General features: G+C 50.6%; 1 protein-coding gene across 21 annotated transcripts in view; it reads left to right on the forward strand.

Moving 5' to 3' along the window:
* NAV2 (neuron navigator 2) overlaps nucleotides 1-16,407 on the forward strand; it is a 706,640-nt gene that overhangs the window by 631,480 nt on the left and 58,753 nt on the right. For 13 of the 21 annotated variants that reach the window (XR_011541254.1, XM_070624490.1, XM_070624493.1 and 10 more), the window contains 5 exons: nucleotides 7,117-7,408; nucleotides 8,152-8,854; nucleotides 11,556-12,023; nucleotides 12,668-12,733; nucleotides 14,132-14,176. Coding sequence is in view for 20 of the 21 variants with exons in the window: in XM_070624490.1 (XP_070480591.1) it covers nucleotides 7,117-7,408; nucleotides 8,152-8,854; nucleotides 11,556-12,023; nucleotides 12,668-12,733; nucleotides 14,132-14,176 (1,574 nt within the window). In the remaining variant the exon portion in view is untranslated. The remainder of the gene's footprint in view (nucleotides 1-7,116; nucleotides 7,409-8,151; nucleotides 8,855-11,555; nucleotides 12,024-12,667; nucleotides 12,734-14,131; nucleotides 14,177-16,407) is intronic. The other 8 variants (XM_070624495.1, XM_070624489.1, XM_070624487.1 and 5 more) reach the window with 2 other exon arrangements.

Genomic DNA, 16,407 nt, shown 5'->3' on the forward strand with positions numbered 1-16,407 from the left:
TTTCCTTCCTGGACCTCAGGTTTATAATCTGCTTGAAAAAAAAAAAAAAAGAATTTCGGACTCAATTGTCTGTCTTTAGCCTGGAGTATGTGTCCCCTCTTAGCCACAGTGACACCCCTGTCCACAGCACGTGTCTGATCCCTGGGAGGGATGGGATGAAAACAAAGATGGAGAACGCTGGACAGAAAGACCAGAGGTTGGGGACTGTTTATCTGTAGGTCACAGCTCCCGCCAATGTGTTTTATTTGGTCCACAGTATTACTCTTTTAAACTGGGTTCCATGTCAAATTTTTAAAATACATTATTTTACATGAAAATGAGCTTCTGGTTTCTCCTGAAAAATCAAAAGATGTTGCCTCCTCGAGGCTACTTTCTCCACGTGTCAGCCCCCTTCGGACAGGGACCCAGGCCCCCGTGTGCCACAGCTGCCCCCTTAAAAATCCCTGTTTGGCCTGAGGCCCCTGAGCTTTCCAGCCCTACTTTACACTCTCAGATTGTGTGTTTCGGATATGGTGCGGCCTCATCTTTGCTTCCAAAGCTGTTCCGTGGGGGCGTGATCACTTGCCCTCACAGCCTTCCTTAGTGGTCTGGGGTTCTAGTAAGTGGTTGGTTCTGGTAAGCCCATTTCTTAGTGGAAAACCGAGGTGTCGTCCTCACAGCTGGTCCCCAAGTTGGGACTGATGGGCGTGATGACTGCTCAGCCATGGTGTCAGCACTGGCATGTGTGGGCTGGGATGTTTTCAGGATGGGTCCCTCTCACCTATGGGGCTGCTGCCTTGGATGAACCCACATGAAGGTCTGATGGGGACAGAGTCTCCCAGAGGGACCTCTGGAGGGCAGAACTGACACTGCCCCCTTCTCTCCTTCCCTCCCTTCCACATCCGCTTCCTTTCGCAGCTGTTTCTCACTTTCTACAGACAGGAGCTGCTCTGGAAATCTCTTTGCTCTCAGAGGTGTCTTTTCTTGGAGGACAGGCCTAAATAAAGGACATGTCAGAGTGGGAGTGAGTCTGTCCCACGGAAGTGTGAACATGGCCTGATGAAATATCAGAGGTGTTGCCGCTGGGATTGCCTGTGACTTCTTGAGTTTTCATTTTAGTCAGAACTTCTAATTATTGTTGGGAAGTGAGGGTGGGTGGTGGTGGTGGTGGTGAAGAAAAAAAGTTACCCAAATGAAGCGGACACAAAGAATTTGAGGGTGCTGATAATGTTCTGTATCTTGATCTGAGTGGTAGTTAAGTAAGTAAGTTAATTTTATAAAATTTATTCAAGCTACCTACTGAAGATTGTGTATTTAGTATATGAATGGTATACCTCAATTAAAAAGTTGATTAATAAAAACCCAAGGCCATGCTGCCTGAGAGCGATCACCGTTTCATCAGTGACCAGGCACGAGTTAGAAACACCAGCCGGCTTGGGTCTCTGCCACCTACCACTGGCCAAATGTCGCCATATCCACCAGTTTCCTTTCCTATGGACACTTTTTTTTTTATCTGAGACATTCTAATTTCAAAGTAACAACCACCAAGCTTCTAGACTGTCCTTAGACACCGAGGTGGGGAACCTGGAGGGAGAGACAGAAAGAGAGAGATCAATAAACCAACAGGTGTCTCTTGTTTGCTTGTGAGCTAGGAAGAGCCTTGCCCCTAAGATGCACGTTGAGCCGACAGCGTGCTGTGGGAGTGATCTCCTTGTCTTTGCTTCCTTCCTGCAAAGCTGGAGTTGGAGTCTGTTTCCCACCCTGCTATAGAGTAACATCTGGGATTTACAAATGACTTCCTGTCTGATGCACTTGGATTTGGTTAATGCCAGGGCCCCCTCATCTTTGACCAGCTCTTTGCTTCATCTCGCAAATGTCACATCAGACAAGGCTCAAGAATATTACACAAACATGTCTTTTGATCAAGGTCAGAAAGTTAATTTCAAAGGATGTAAAGGGTTTAGTACTCATTGGATTGTTTTCTGCTACAAAACTACCTGAGTTTAAAATATTTAAATAAAAACTAGGCAAGCAGGTCTTGGAATAAAATAAATGCAGACTTGCACCAATAGTTACTGAGATTCCTACTGAGATGATTTCTTTGGCATCCCTTTGTTCCTGTCTGGGAGCATCTCCAAATATTTGAACAGCGTAAGTCGCAGCCTCCTCCCCCTCCCCTGTACCACCTGGCAGAACGCTAAAGGAAGTTACTCCTCTCTGAGCAGCGTCAGGCAACGGGAGGATGTGCGCAGCCGTCCTGCCCTGGGGCTCATTCCACTTTCCATCACATGCTGGTTTCTCCTGGATGACGGGCAGCACGCAGTGTCCTGAGTACACACAGAGAGGCAGGAAGAAGGGGCTCAGCATGTGCACCAGAAAAACAGGTTGAGGACAGGCTTCCTGCCTAGGGTTTCATATTTGAAAAGCCTCCATGGAACAGCTAAGGGAGCTACGTCTAAGAAACCGGGGAGTTATTGCCTGGACCGCCAAGGAGCAGCCACATTTAGCTGGTTGAAGAGAAAGCGGGGGTAACAGAGGAGCAATCCTTGGCAGATGGAAGACCCTGTGTGTCTGAGTGACTTGCCCAAGGAAGTTGAGGAGCCCTGAGGGTGCCCTCGACGGGCACACGTGCCCAGAAACCCATCATCGGGCCTCTGTGCTCATGGCTCCTCTGCATGCTGGGCAGAGAATCTCCCTGCTTGAGGTCTGAGAGCTCTTGACCCGCTTTCCCCAGGAGAGCTGGTGGACCTGGTTGGGCAGCCACACTAGGCTGCCATGTTGGGTAGAAGGACTTTGAAGTCAGAGCCTAGCTCCTCACTCTGTGACATCCTTGGATAAGCTAATCATCCTCTCCAAGCCTCTGCCTCCTCGTCCGTAAAGTAGCAGTAAATGGCCCTATCTTGAAGGGTGACATGGAAATACTCCATCTGAACACTCTCTCTCGGTGTCTGATTCCCGGTGGTTGCTCAGAAGTTACCTTCTTTCTGTCTCAGTTTCCTCTGGATTCGCTGTCCCTCTGCCTCCCTCCTCCATTCGCATCAGGAATGAAAAGTTGACTGTGTTCCGCATATATTTTGTTTGTAGTTTCAGAGCAGCTCATCGTGTATTTTGCAGCATTTCATATGTAAGACAGTGTACTGATGGCAGAGGACTTTAACAAATACATCTCTCTCCCCCACATGTTCATCTATCCGTGCGTGTCCTTGGTCATTCAGTATTTCCTCTCAGTTCCATGGAAGTTTCCATTCCAGATGCCGAGATGCAAAGAAACACATGTCAAGGTTCCTCTTATGTTCACCTCCTGTGAAATTTTTAATAAAGTATACAGGGAGGAAAAGAAAATTCCATGTGAGTTTACTTTTTGCTACTCAAGGAAATAAAGTTGTGAATTCTCTGGCAAGGATTCCTGTCCTGTGTGGCCTTGAGTGAGCCTGGAGCTCCCTAGATCTTCTCTGGGTGTTGGTCTGGACATAGGGATGGCATTTGGCTGGGGGCGAGGAGGGGCGCCTTTCTGTCCACCTGCTGGGGGATATTGCTCGTGATTTTAGGCAACTTATTTTCCTCTTCACACCTGTGCTTTCCTGGTCTCTAAACTATGGATAATAGTACAAATTCAGAGCCTAGATGAGCTGATAAGGTACGTATAGGGACACGGTGCCTGGCGAGAAAAATGGCAGGTGCTGATGCTGATACTGTTAATTATTTCTGTTATTACTGGCTCCAACTTCAACCACTTCAGCCTCTTGATCTTCAGGGGATATGGGCATGAAGAGGACAGTGTCCCCTGCTTCTAGAGGCTTGTGGCCCGATAGCAGGAAGGACAAGTACCCTGTTCACCCTAATGCAAGAGGAAGTGGCATAAATGTTGAAGTGCTGGGGATTTTCAGAGGTGTTTGAGTTCCTCCACATCAAGCTCATTGAGTCCACCACCAGCTCTCTAAGGCACTCATCTATCATCATCCCATTTTATACACAAGGTTGTAATCTCAGAGAAGTAAGGCGCCTCCACCAGGATCACACACAGCAAGGAGTGGCAGTACCTGGTTCTTGAACTGAAGTCAAACTCTACACTGTGCTCTTCCACCACATCATGCCACACAGCCCCCTCCTCACTCCTTGGGCCCCTCCTTAGACCCACCCTCTCACACTCCCTTCTGTGGTCCTTGAAGAACCTGGGCCCTCGGGGGTGAACTGCCCCTCTGCATACTTCCCGCCTTCCTTCTTGGATGTTGCCTGAGTACGTGGTTTGCAGGTAGGGGCAGCAGGAAAGTCCTTCTAGACGGAGGTGCCATGTGAGATGGGAACCACTGACAAGGGCATGGAGAGCGAAGGGGAGGGGACGGCTCTGTGTGCATCCCCATGTGGCTGTCCTGCTGCCCTGCTCTTGTAGGCTCTGGGGACACACAGGCTGGGACCTCTTCATCTTCGATTCCTAGTGGTGCTACCACTTGCTCTGGCTCATAGCTCAGGAAACGTTGGCTAGGGAGATGTGAACTCGAAGCCAGTAGAGTGTCCCAGGGTGGGTGTCTTGCTGTGCAGAGCGAGCTGGGAAGGCTACCACCCTGGACCAAGTCGTGGGGGTCTGATGGTTAGGTGGTTGTTCTGTCTTGGGGGGAAGGGCGGTTCAAGCCACAGTCCTGGACCAGGGCCCTATGTGCTCTCTCTGCCGTTGGTGGAATCAGAGTTTTGGGGGCCCCCAGCCAGCCAGTGTGGAAGGAGAATCTGCTGGGTGTAGGTATTGTGTTCGGTGCTGCTGGGCATGCAGAAGTGTCTCATGTCCTCAGACTTCTTCTCCAGGAAGGCGGCGTGGCAGAGTGGTTAAAACGTGGGCTCTGTTGGACTCCCGGGAATCCTTGCATCTCCGCTTCCTTGCTGTGTGACCTTGGGCACTTTTCTTTTCCTCTCTGCCTCAGTTGTCTCATGAATGTTGAGAATACGAACTGGGTTTTGGTGAGGATTAAATTAAATGATCCCTGTAAAGCACTTTAGCCCAGCACCCAGCATATAGTAAGTGCTCAATAAATCTGCTTGTTACTTCTGCTGTTAGCACCGCTACAGTTTGACTGGGGGAAATAAGGAATAGGACCCTTAAAAGAATAACTAATGCAGTAACCCAGGATGAGATATACTTCTCGGAGTGGATTAGAAAGTGTTGGGATGTACCTGAACATGAGGTCCGGAAGGTTAATGATTTGTATTTGTTGTGGTATTCCCAGTGCCCATAAGCTTGCCTGGCACATAGTGGCAAATATTTGTTGGATGAATGTTTCCAAAGCCAAGCTCTTTCCTGATTCAGGGCCTTTGCACATGCTCTTCCCTAAACTCATCTCTTAGTGTCTTCTCATTCTATCGGGCACTTCTTCAGAATGGCCCTACCTGACACGCTCCCACACCTCCATCATCATCATCTAAATTACATCAGTGCCTGTGTTTCCCTCAGACTCCTTGTCCTTTTCTTTATAACTTTCTTCATAATTCACAATTGCACATGTATTTGTATTTATTTATCCAACCTCTGCCTCTTTCACGGGATCGTAAATTCCATGATGGTGGGAACCAGTCCGACCCGCAGATTCTCAGACCCTCCATGGTACCTGGCAGAAGGCAGGCATGAGTCAGTCTGGTTGAAGGAACATCCTGGGAGGGTTTGGAGGAAGGGACCGCCAGGCTGGGGTGGCTGTGCAGGGGGTGGGTGACTTGAGTGTCCGTCCTTCTGTGACACTGAGGTGAGGCAGTGCTGCTCACCTGCTAACCCTCATGAGCAGATGATGGCCGGGATTGGGGGCACCGTTTTGTTAAAGTGTGCTGTAGCCCCAAGGCTGTGTTCATTTGTTCACTCACTTACTCATCAAGCCTTGGCTGCGCTCCTGTCTGTGCCCAGAGGTAGGAAGGCCTCTGTCTGTTTCCCTCACCACAGCTGAATGAGGAGCTTCGAGGCGTGTTCGAAACTCCGAAACTCCCTAGCCTGGTGGGGACTCAGCATGTGTGTGCAGTATGACTGAACAAGTGAAGGCACCGGAAGGTGGCTGTCATGGATGAGTGGACTTCATAGTGGGTGGGGACGGGGGGGTGGTGTGCTTGTGATGGACAAGATTGAACTTGACCTGCTTGCCCCGTTTGGCCAGTGTGCTCGGCGCAGGAAGGCATTCGTCCTCTTGGACGACAGGCATTAGGCCAGACTCCTGCCAGGTGTCCTTTCGGTTTCCTACCTGGCTGCGGTTGCGCACTCCTGCTAGTTAAGCAGAGCAGACAGGGGACTTGGGTCTCGCATAGCCGCCCTAACTGTTGCTGACCTCCACCCCCAATCCCTGTGCTGCTGCTGCCTGCTGGGATCTCCTCGGACTGGCCCTGGCCCCTGGGGAGGCCCCCGAAGCATTCTACTTAGCTTTCTGCCTTTTCACTGCAGCAAATCATTAACATCACACTTCTGTCCCCTCCTGGGTTCCAGGCCAGCAGGTCAGGGCTCTTCCAAAGAAAGCTGGCTAATTATATCCCTTGTCTGAACAAAATCCCACAAGCAGAGCAAAGGGGTGGTGTATAAATGGAGCTGGGGCGGGAGGAGTCGCCGTTGGCTTTTGGCACCGCGGGGAAGTAGCTTCAGGGTTTGTCTCCTCAGCCCCTCTCCCAGATTCGAGTGGAACTAGCAGCCGCCCTGCTCCCTTACTGACTCGCTCAGTGTGTTAGACTGTGGCGCTGTGCTCGATCCAGAGATCTCGCTGCCAGTGCAGCGAGAGGGAGCCGGCAGAACAAAGAGAAGGGAGGCTGGAAGCCGGATGGGGATCAGACCGCCCGAGTTGGGGAGGCTTGCCACCAAGAGCAGAGAGTTGGTGGCTGGACTCTCCCACGTCTCTGTCTGCTGGTGGGTCTCCTCCCAGAGGCTCTTTCCCCCATTGCCCCTGGTCCCTGTTACCCTCTCCCTCACTCCCTTCTAGGACCGAACTATAATCTTTGCTTTCCTTGAACGAAAAACATCAGGCTTTCTGACAAGATAACCAGAGTACAAAGGCCCAGACATTTCAAAGTGCTTATCTCTTGTTTTTCTCTTAACTCTTCCATCGCATCAGCATTTTTGCTCTGGGGTGAGGGGTTCCCCAGCCTGGATCTGGGAAGGACTAATTCAGAGAGTCTCGTCCGCAGACCGACGCCGAGAAGCACTCGCAGGTGGAGAGAAATTCCCTGTGGTCTGGCGATGATGTCAAGAAGTCAGACGGAGGGTCAGACAGCGGCGTAAAGATGGAGCCAGGGTCCAAGTGGAGGCGGAACCCCTCGGACGTGTCCGACGAGTCCGACAAGAGCACGTCCGGCAAGAAGAACCCCGTCATCTCGCAGACAGGCTCGTGGCGGCGCGGCATGACGGCTCAGGTGGGCATCACCGTGCCCAGGACGAAGGCGGCTGCCCCGGCAGGCACGCTGAAGGCCCCAGGAACCGGTGAGTGCGAGGAGGCGGGCGCTGTCTGCCATCCACAGCTGCCCATTTGAAAACGAAAACCTTAATCACTCTAGCAAGGACTTGACATGGTTTTTCAGTCCCCATAAATGCTCGGGTATTTCTTCTTAGGGTTTAGTCTCTGCTAATAACCAGCTTTCAGAAAGGTTCCCATCCCTACCCTTTTCCAAGTGGAAATAGGTAAGCGTATGAGCCTCTTAAACTCTGAAGACGGTTCAGCTGCTGAAGCGTATTGAATTAGTATAACCACGTGCTGGGTGAGAGCTCACACCCCGGGCAGGCCGTTCCAGGGCATGTGTCTACGAGCTGTCAGGGTGTTGGGTTGATGTTGTCTGTGATTTAGGGATGTGTGTAAACAAGTTTTTGCAGGAAGGCAGGGGAACCTCCTGGAAATGTAAGGGGATGGCTCTTTAATGCACAGAGGGAGAAAGGTCAGTCAAGGGCAGGCTCCCTTTCCCAGGTATATCAGTGACAGGCTGGCTCTGCTTTATTCTGGGTCAATTTAGACTGCTTTGCAAGTAAGTAAAATCATCGACATCTAAAAGCCTCACGGTGACAGTAGTAGACGAGATTATCTTTATAAAAAGCTCTTTCCTTCTGCCTCCCGAGGGTACGCCTTTCCCCAAGGAGAAAGCGAGCCCGTTCTTCCAAGGAGGAGAGAATTTTAAACAGACGGAGCTGGCTGGCTTCTTGGTTTGCAGGCTAACCCTGCTGATTTCTCTTAGGAAAAACGGACGATGCGAAGGTGTCTGAGAAAGGCAGGCTGTCTCCCAAAGCCTCTCAGGTGAAGCGCTCCCCATCAGACGCAGGCCGCAGCAGTGGTGACGAGTCCAAAAAGCCCCTCGCCAGCAGCTCCAGGACGCCCGCTGCCAATGCCAACAGCTTTGGGTTCAAGAAGCAGAGTGGCTCAGCCGCCGGTCTGGCCATGATCACAGCCAGCGGGGCCACCGTCACCAGCAGGTCAGCCACGCTGGGCAAAATCCCAAAGTCGTCTGCGCTTGTCGGTCGGTCTGCTGGTCGGAAGACGAGCATGGATGCGGCTCAGAATCAGGACGATGGGTACCTGTCTCTCAGCTCCCGGACAAACTTGCAGTACCGGAGTTTGCCAAGGCCCAGTAAGTCCACCAGCCGGAATGGGGCTGGAAACAGGTCTAGCACCAGCAGCATAGATTCCAACATCAGCAGCAAGTCAGCAGGCCTGCCGGTGCCCAAGCTGAGGGAGCCTTCCAAGACGGCCCTGGGCAGCTCTCTGCCGGGTCTGGTCAACCAGACAGATAAGGAGAAAGGCATCTCGTCGGACAACGAGAGTGTGGCTTCCTGTAACTCAGTGAAGGTGACGCCGGCAGCCCAGCCTGTGTCCAGTGCAGCTCAGGGCACTCTCCAGCCAGGGGCCAAGTACCCTGATGTGGCATCTCCCACACTTCGCAGGTAAGTGGGTAGTGGCACTGAGCAGAAGTGAAGTACGTGGCATGGCATCCTAGATTAATAAATTCCTGATTCTTAATTAAAGCAGCCTCTGCTTTTCTCCACTTTGGTCCTAGGGTAAAACTGTTATCCTGCTGGCAATTTTCTTGTCGGTGATTATTTTCCCTTGTTGGGATGAAAATCATAAGCCTCTGGAATCAGTCGTCCTGGGTTCAAGTCCTGGGTCCACCTTAGTTAGCCACCATGTAAGCTTTAACAATGCTACCTCCACTTCCTCATCTGTAAGCTGGGCGTGATGGGGACACCCCCCCTGAGAGTTCTCGTGGAGACTAGTCCATGCGGGCAAGTCTGCCCATAGTGAGTACTCCATAAAAGTTAGCTACCCTGCGAGATGAGAGCTTCACGCCCCCTGAGATCTGGGTGGGTAGCCCAGGGGAAGCAGACACATGTTTTTTTCTTGTCTTGCTAACTCTATGGCTGAGATTCTTCATCATTATGCCAGACAGTGATCTTGGCTAGATCCTTTTCTCAAATAGTCCAATATCCCCTATGTACCGTTTTTTACTGCATACTTAATTCTAAATTAGTCTCTGAAATTTTAACTTCCTTCAAAAAAAATACCTCTTAGAGCAGGAAACTGATTTCCTATGACCTTAAAAAGGCATTTTCCCTGAGTGGAAATTTTTACATGAAAATATTATTATTTGCTGGTTTTTCAACATGGTGTCTTTTAAATGGATACAACTATTGCCTGTTCCTCTTATCTCATCATGATATCCACGGGACTGTCCTCACACTGCAGCTGCCTAGGACAAAGCTCGTCCTACCTTCTCAGGAGATTTCTTGTCAGAGGGAAGAGTAAGTCCCAGGAATAGAAAATGAGGTGGTGAAAAAAGAAAAATTATGTGCACATGTACATATTTGGGGATGAATCGGAATGTTTGAAAAGACTTCAGAAGAAGCATTCCACATGCAAGGTGTAATGAAGCCGCTCACTGTTCTTTGTCTAGACTTGATTATTAGAATTTCAGTAATGATTATTTTCTCAGGGGGAGGTCCTATTGGGCTGCTCTTTGTTGTTTTAACAGATCACCTTGTAAATGAAAATTTTCTCTGCTTCTTGCCTCAAGTATTCTATGTAATATTCGCTTTTTGGTATTATAGATTTCCTTTCGTAACTACAAAGGCATTTTACGAGACCCTTAGGCTAGTGGAATAGAAGACTTGAAAATGCACGCAGCTTCTTCAGCTCTGCATTGAGCGCCTTTCAGCCTGTTCCTGGTGATTACGTTTCTCCTAAAACGTGAAGGTGTTCTCAATTCTCTCGTCGTGCATTAGTATGGAGAAGAGAAATCTTAGGTGAAGCGTGATAGCTGTTTTCAGACGATCTGAAGGACTACCAGACAAAAGACTGGGCTTTTTCTGTGTAGTTACTCATAGCAGGATTAGGAGCGAGGAGCACAAGTCAGAAGGAGGTGGGTCCGATTTTGGTTTTCTAACAGTTGGAAGTGCTTGGCGATGGAGTGAGTTACCCTTCGAAGCAGTGAGGCCTCTGTCACTGGAAGTTTGTAAATATTCTGAAGCCGGGATTCTGCACTAGGATATTTCACTCTCTGATTGTCATCAGGCAGAAAGTGTTTCTCATCTGTCACCAGACATTGTAGTAAGGGTTGATGATGTGTTTGTTTGTCTGTTCTTACAATAATTGAGATTTGTAAGGACCGTTTGGAGAGGACAGAGATCAAACACCACCTCGAGTAGCGGGGTGAAAGGCACCCTGCCATCATAATAGGCAGTGGTTTCGTCACTTTCCAGAGGGACCTGTTCCAAGGGGTTGTAGTGGGTAGAAGAAAGCCCTCGCGTTCCTAGAGCTTGTACCACCCCCCGACTTTAAGACAATTCTGCCATTCTACCAGCGGCCCCTGTGCCAATGGGAGGGGGTCATGTTTGTGCCATTCCTATATTCTGACATTGGTGGTCACGAGCAGTGGGGAGATGACAGGGAGTGGCATTTCTCTGTATCTGCCACCGAGACACAGTTCACACCCAATGTGTCTCGTCTAACATCTTGTGAAGCCAGCAAGGATTCTGTGCACATGATTGGGTAGTGCCAGCCCCCTGGCCCTCGAGGGCACATCTTTCAGGCTGGGCTTTCCCTTGAGTATAAGTCCCTGAAGATACTTTTCTCAGGCCCCATCCAGATCTAGACTCATGTTCTTGATTCTACATGTTGTGCTTTGAGATCAAAGAAAGCAAATGCCTTGGAGTTGAACTGTCATCAGCTGAGTGCCTGCTTTGTGCCTGGGGTCATGCATACAAAGATGATGAAGACAGCTCTTTTCCATCTAGGTGTTTCCTGGGCCAAGGCAGTTTTCTAGTTACTCTCTTTATGGGAAGAAAGGGAAGCAAGATCTGGGCCAGTGTGGATAGACCTGTAGAAAATTGTCCCCCGTCCCTGTTTGTCTCAGAGCCAGGGTCTCAGCTGCAGCCTAGAACTTGAAGCTAGAGCCTGTGCTGCACCAGCATCCAGGCCCACTGTATGGCAGCCTTTCCCAATGGAGGGCCTGTAGCCGCTTCTGTAGGAGTGGCTGTGCCTCCCTCCCCAGGGGCTCTCCCACTCCTGAACCCGTGCCCCACCTCCTTGAACAGCCCAGTGCCCCCAACTCCGGGTGTCCAACCTGCACAACCCTTTGTCTCTTCACAGACTCTTTGGTGGGAAGCCTACCAAGCAAGTGCCCATTGCCACAGCTGAAAACATGAAAAATTCAGTCGTTATCTCCAATCCTCATGCCACCTTGACCCAGCAAGGTAACTTGGAGTCCCCCTCCGGCAGCGGTGTCCTGAGCAGTGGCAGCAGCAGTCCTCTCTACAGTAAGAACGCGGATATCAACCAGTCTCCTCTAGCCTCCAGCCCCAGCTCAGCCCACTCAGGCCCCTCCAACAGCCTCACCTGGGGCACCAACGCCAGCAGCTCCTCAGCAGTGAGCAAGGACGGCCTGGGCTTCCAGTCCGTCAGCAGCCTCCACACCAGCTGTGAGTCCATTGACATCTCCCTCAGCAGTGGAGGGGGCCTGAGCCACAACTCCTCCACCGGCCTCCTCGCCTCCTCTAAGGATGACTCCCTGACTCCCTTTGTCAGAACCAACAGTGTGAAGACCGCATTGTCGGAAAGGTTGGTGCTCTGCATTTGGCTGCCTGTGTATCTCTCAGGAAGCCACGCTGCCAGGAGTCAGAATATTGTGTTAGGAATCCCAAGTGTTAATTCACCTTTGCCTGGGAGATTTCTCTTTCTGATCACTACTGTCTTTGCATGGGGAAGCCAGTTTGGGGTGGAATTAAGCTCCACTCTGTTTCCTGTTATCTTTTTCACTGTGGTTGTTCTCAGTGCTGGGGGCTGCCGGAAGCCTCTTGGGGGTATAGTCAATGCTTCCATTTTAAATGGCGTTCTGCCTTTGAAATCCTTCCATTTTGTTCTGTTTGTTCATCAGCTGCTTCTTTCGCTTCCACTGGTTATTGTGCAGGCAGAGTAGGGCTGGCTGCAGCCATGGACTGTGTGGTAGCATGTGCTCGATTTGGTGGTCATCATGGCAAACCACCCCCACTGAAGGGCTGCGGCCAGAGTGATAGGAAATCAAAGACCAACAGCGTCCTTAGCTCTGGATTTCACTGCAGGAGGGATGAATACAATTTCTGCACGTAGGGAAGAAAGCCTCGGGATGAGAAAAATGTTCTAATCATTATATATAACAATCCCCATCCCCCCTTTCTTCCAATCTAATGTGCCTTCTCTTGTTTTCTACCTGCCTGGACTTCTAGCCCTCTCTCTTCCCCTGCCGCTAGCCCTAAGTTCTGCAGAAGTACTCTGCCCAGGAAACAGGACAGGTAATGCCATTGTAGGCCGCGGACCCCACCAAGCCCCCGGGTTCCTCTGCCCGTCTGTGTCAAGCCAGATGTTGTGTGTGAGGCTGTTGGCCTGAGGCTTCCGCTTGTGTTCGTGGCTCTGGTGTACCTTGTGACCCCCAGACATGCCAGTGAGGGTCTATTCCGCCGTCCGCTAAAGCCCTGGGAGAGGTGGCACAGGCTGACACCCACTTCCCAGCTTGGGAAGGAATCTCAAACCCCGCCACTTGACCTGGGGTGGCATGGGGCGGCGGCGGGAGCTCTCACTTGCATCTCGGCCTTCCTGTGGCATGCTTCTGCTTCCCACCCTTCCCACCCCCGCCTCCCTGTCCAAGACCAGAAATGACCTACCACCCACCGTGCAGCTTGGCCCTCACCTCCATCTCCCCACCCCCACCCCCCACGCAGCTGGCTCTGCTCCCTTCCCTGTCAGAGTCCTTTGCTGCAGTTGGCTGGTTCTGTCCTGCAGGCTGCTGTTCTGTGTGCCCATTTCCTGTGATGATGAGGAGAGAGAATATGGGGAGTGTTTAGACTTTACAGAGACGCTTGTTTGCCCCCAGCTGCCTATGGGTGGGCCTCAGAGATGGATATTGACCTTAAATTTGTCAGGGAGCCATGGCTTGGCCAAACGTAACAAGCAGATGTTGCTTCATGCTAGAAAAAAAAAAAATTAATGAAAACGCTCTTCACCCCATCAACAGCAAAAACTCTTGACTCACAGACCAAGCCTTTAAACCCTTGTTCTTTGGAGATCTGAATGTCGTGACTGTGTCAGGCAGCAAGTTGTAACAAGCCCCAACCCGGGCCAGGGCTCCGCTCCTAGCGACACGCCCACCAACGGCCGCAGAAAGGGAGAGGGACCTGGAATTCACTTCGTTACAGATGAATTCCAAATATGCAGACTGCCGGCCTCTTGAAACCCTCCGGCAAGTCCCTTCTGTCACTTGAAGTCATCGCCAGTGGCATGGGGGGGTGGGCCAGAGTCAGGGTGCAGGGAAGCTGGCATCTCCCTCTCTGATACGCAGTGGTGGTGCAGAGATGGGCGACTGGGCAGCAGAAGGCACGGGCTCTGCTTCGAGGTGGGGCAGGCTGAGTTTTGCTTTGAACTCGTGGAAAAGGAGGAACAATTGGGATTGAGTGGTTCAGGCCCCCCGGCGACTCCGGACACAGTGTGCACTGGTGTCCGGGCAGGCCGAGGACTGGGTTTCTTTTGTTTCCGTGGGCGTGGGTGTGTTGCATGCACTGCTGGATGAGGGAGCACTCCCGGTGCGGTGTCTCTGCCTCCAGGTCTCTCCGGCCTCCTCCGCCTCTCCCCGCCCACATTGTCTGCCTTCCCTGTACGGCTCGGAAGTTCTCACTGTTGTTTTGACTTTCCTACAGTGACCCGCACCTTGATAGGAATACTTTGCCTAAGAAAGGACTCAGGTATCTGTGTTTCCTCCTTGCATCCGTGCCCTCTAGTGTGGCTTTGGGGCTTGGCTGTGTGAGTCTCTCATGGCTGGGGGATCGGGCTGGGCTGGGGTCCCCGCTTTGGCCACCACAGCAGGACCCTTTGGACGACGGCTCCCCTCGCCCCCTCTCCTTCTCATCTCTCCATTTGTTGGCTTATTTGCTTGAGCAGAGGCTGTGCTTCTTCAGGCTTGATGTGGTGAAACCATCTCATGAAAAGCATTCCTGGGCGAGCCCCGAGAGCGGTTACTGCTCCTGCCAAGGCCAGTGGGTTAATCGCTGAGCACTTCACCGTGACCATTCTGTTCATGGGCTGTCTTCCAAGCAAAAGGACATGACTTGTAGCATGTTGATTTGTTAGCCAGGGCAAGATCAAAGGAGGAGGGAAATATTTCCCCCCAATTTGAAAATATTTAACTTTTCAGCCCATAGAAAATTACTAAAGACAGTCGCTTTGTACTTGTCTAAATATTCAGGTAAAATCAGCTCAGTTTTCAGTGCCCGCAAGACACAAGTGTGATCACTTTTTGGTGAAAAGAAAGAAAAGAGTACAAGGAAGGAATGCCCTTTCGTTCATTGCAAGTCACGGCCTGGGCTCATTTTTGGTGCTAGTCCTGGTAAAACAAGATGCTACAAGTCGCCATTGCTCACATCATCTCCTTCACTTTGCCGCCCAGAGGAACTTCCGTTCTGATGCCTGCCCCATGGTCTCAGTGTCTGACGGTTGCAGCTGTCATTTCTCCTGCTCTCTAAACACCTCCCTCTTTACAGCATCGGCTTCACCCTGCACTGAGCATTAAGTGCTTTTGCAAAAAATGGAACTTGGAATGAAATGTTTCATTGCTGTCATGTGTGTCTGTAGTTAATAACCTGCAGCTCTTAAGGCTGAGAGCATTTTGAACAGTGCCGTGAGGTGGGTATCAATGCTCCCTTTCAACAGGAGCTCCGAGTGAAAGCCAATTCTAAGAATCGAAGAATAAAAGTATTGAAAACCCCCCCAACAGATGTCCTGTGGGAAGAAGTTCAGCACTGTGGCCTGAGAAGGGGGAGCTGGCAAGGCCTTTTGTACCTAGCAGTTTTCATCCTGCCTAGGAAGGCTGCTTGTCTGCAACCATGCTAGATGCTGAAGTGATGGCCACTCTTAATATGAGTTTGAAAGTGATGTCCCACTGTTGCCCCAAGAAGAAGCTAAGCTCTTTAAATAGGAACATTTCAAAATGCTGTATATATTTCTGGAACAGGTCTGTCCTATCAAAATTATGTAGCTCTGACTATTTAAAATTGGTTTTTAAAAGAATTCAGAATAGGGTTATGTGACAGGCTGCTTTTAGGCTATTGATGGGATCTAGAAAGTTCATATCCATCATCTAGAGTAAAGACATTGAGAAAGAAACATTTTTAGGTTCCCTCGCACCCTGACTCTCCCTTTGCAGCTCCCTCCCTCCATACACACACGTATCCAATACCAACACCCCAATAACTCCTGTTTTTAAGCCAAAGGAATCCCACTATTTAGTTAATCAGTAGTCACCCCTCGGTAATCTGTTTATAAGTCCAAGGGGGGCACTGGCCCAATGGCGCAGCGGTTAAGTTCGCACATTCTGCTTCTCGGTGGCCCGGGGTTCACTGGTTCGGATCCCGGGTGCAGACATGGCACCACTTGGCACGCCATGCTGTGGTAGATGACCCATATATAAAAGTAGAGGAAGATGGACACGGATGTTAGCTCAGGGCCAGCCTTCCTCAGCAAAAAAGAGGAGGACTGGCAGTAGTTAGCTCAGAGCTAATCTTCCTCAAAAAAAAAAGTCCAAGGGTACTCTGGCCACTTGGGCACTTGAGAAATTTGAGATGCTGCCGGTGGGCATAATGAGAAAAGCATGGATTTTGGAATCAGACAAATATGGATTGAAATCTCAGCATGTGACCCAAGGCGGCCCTCACTTTCCCTGAATCTAAAACGGGAATATTAGTGTCTGCGTGGCCGGGTGGATCCGAGGCTTCAGCGAGATAATGTCTATGAAGGCACCTAGCTCCTTGGAGACGTTCGATAAATCTCTACCAAATACGTTTCAGAAAATGACGAAGTGGGCCACGTGACTTCTGAAGACCCCTCCCCTGTGTGAACCCCAAAGATTTGGGTTCCTTTTGTGAAGACTCATTTATGCCAAACGGCAGCCACCGCCATAAGCATCAGTGTCCTCCTGCCT

Source organism: Equus przewalskii, chromosome 6 (assembly GCF_037783145.1).
Source record: "Equus przewalskii isolate Varuska chromosome 6, EquPr2, whole genome shotgun sequence".
Lineage (NCBI taxonomy): Eukaryota > Metazoa > Chordata > Mammalia > Perissodactyla > Equidae > Equus > Equus przewalskii.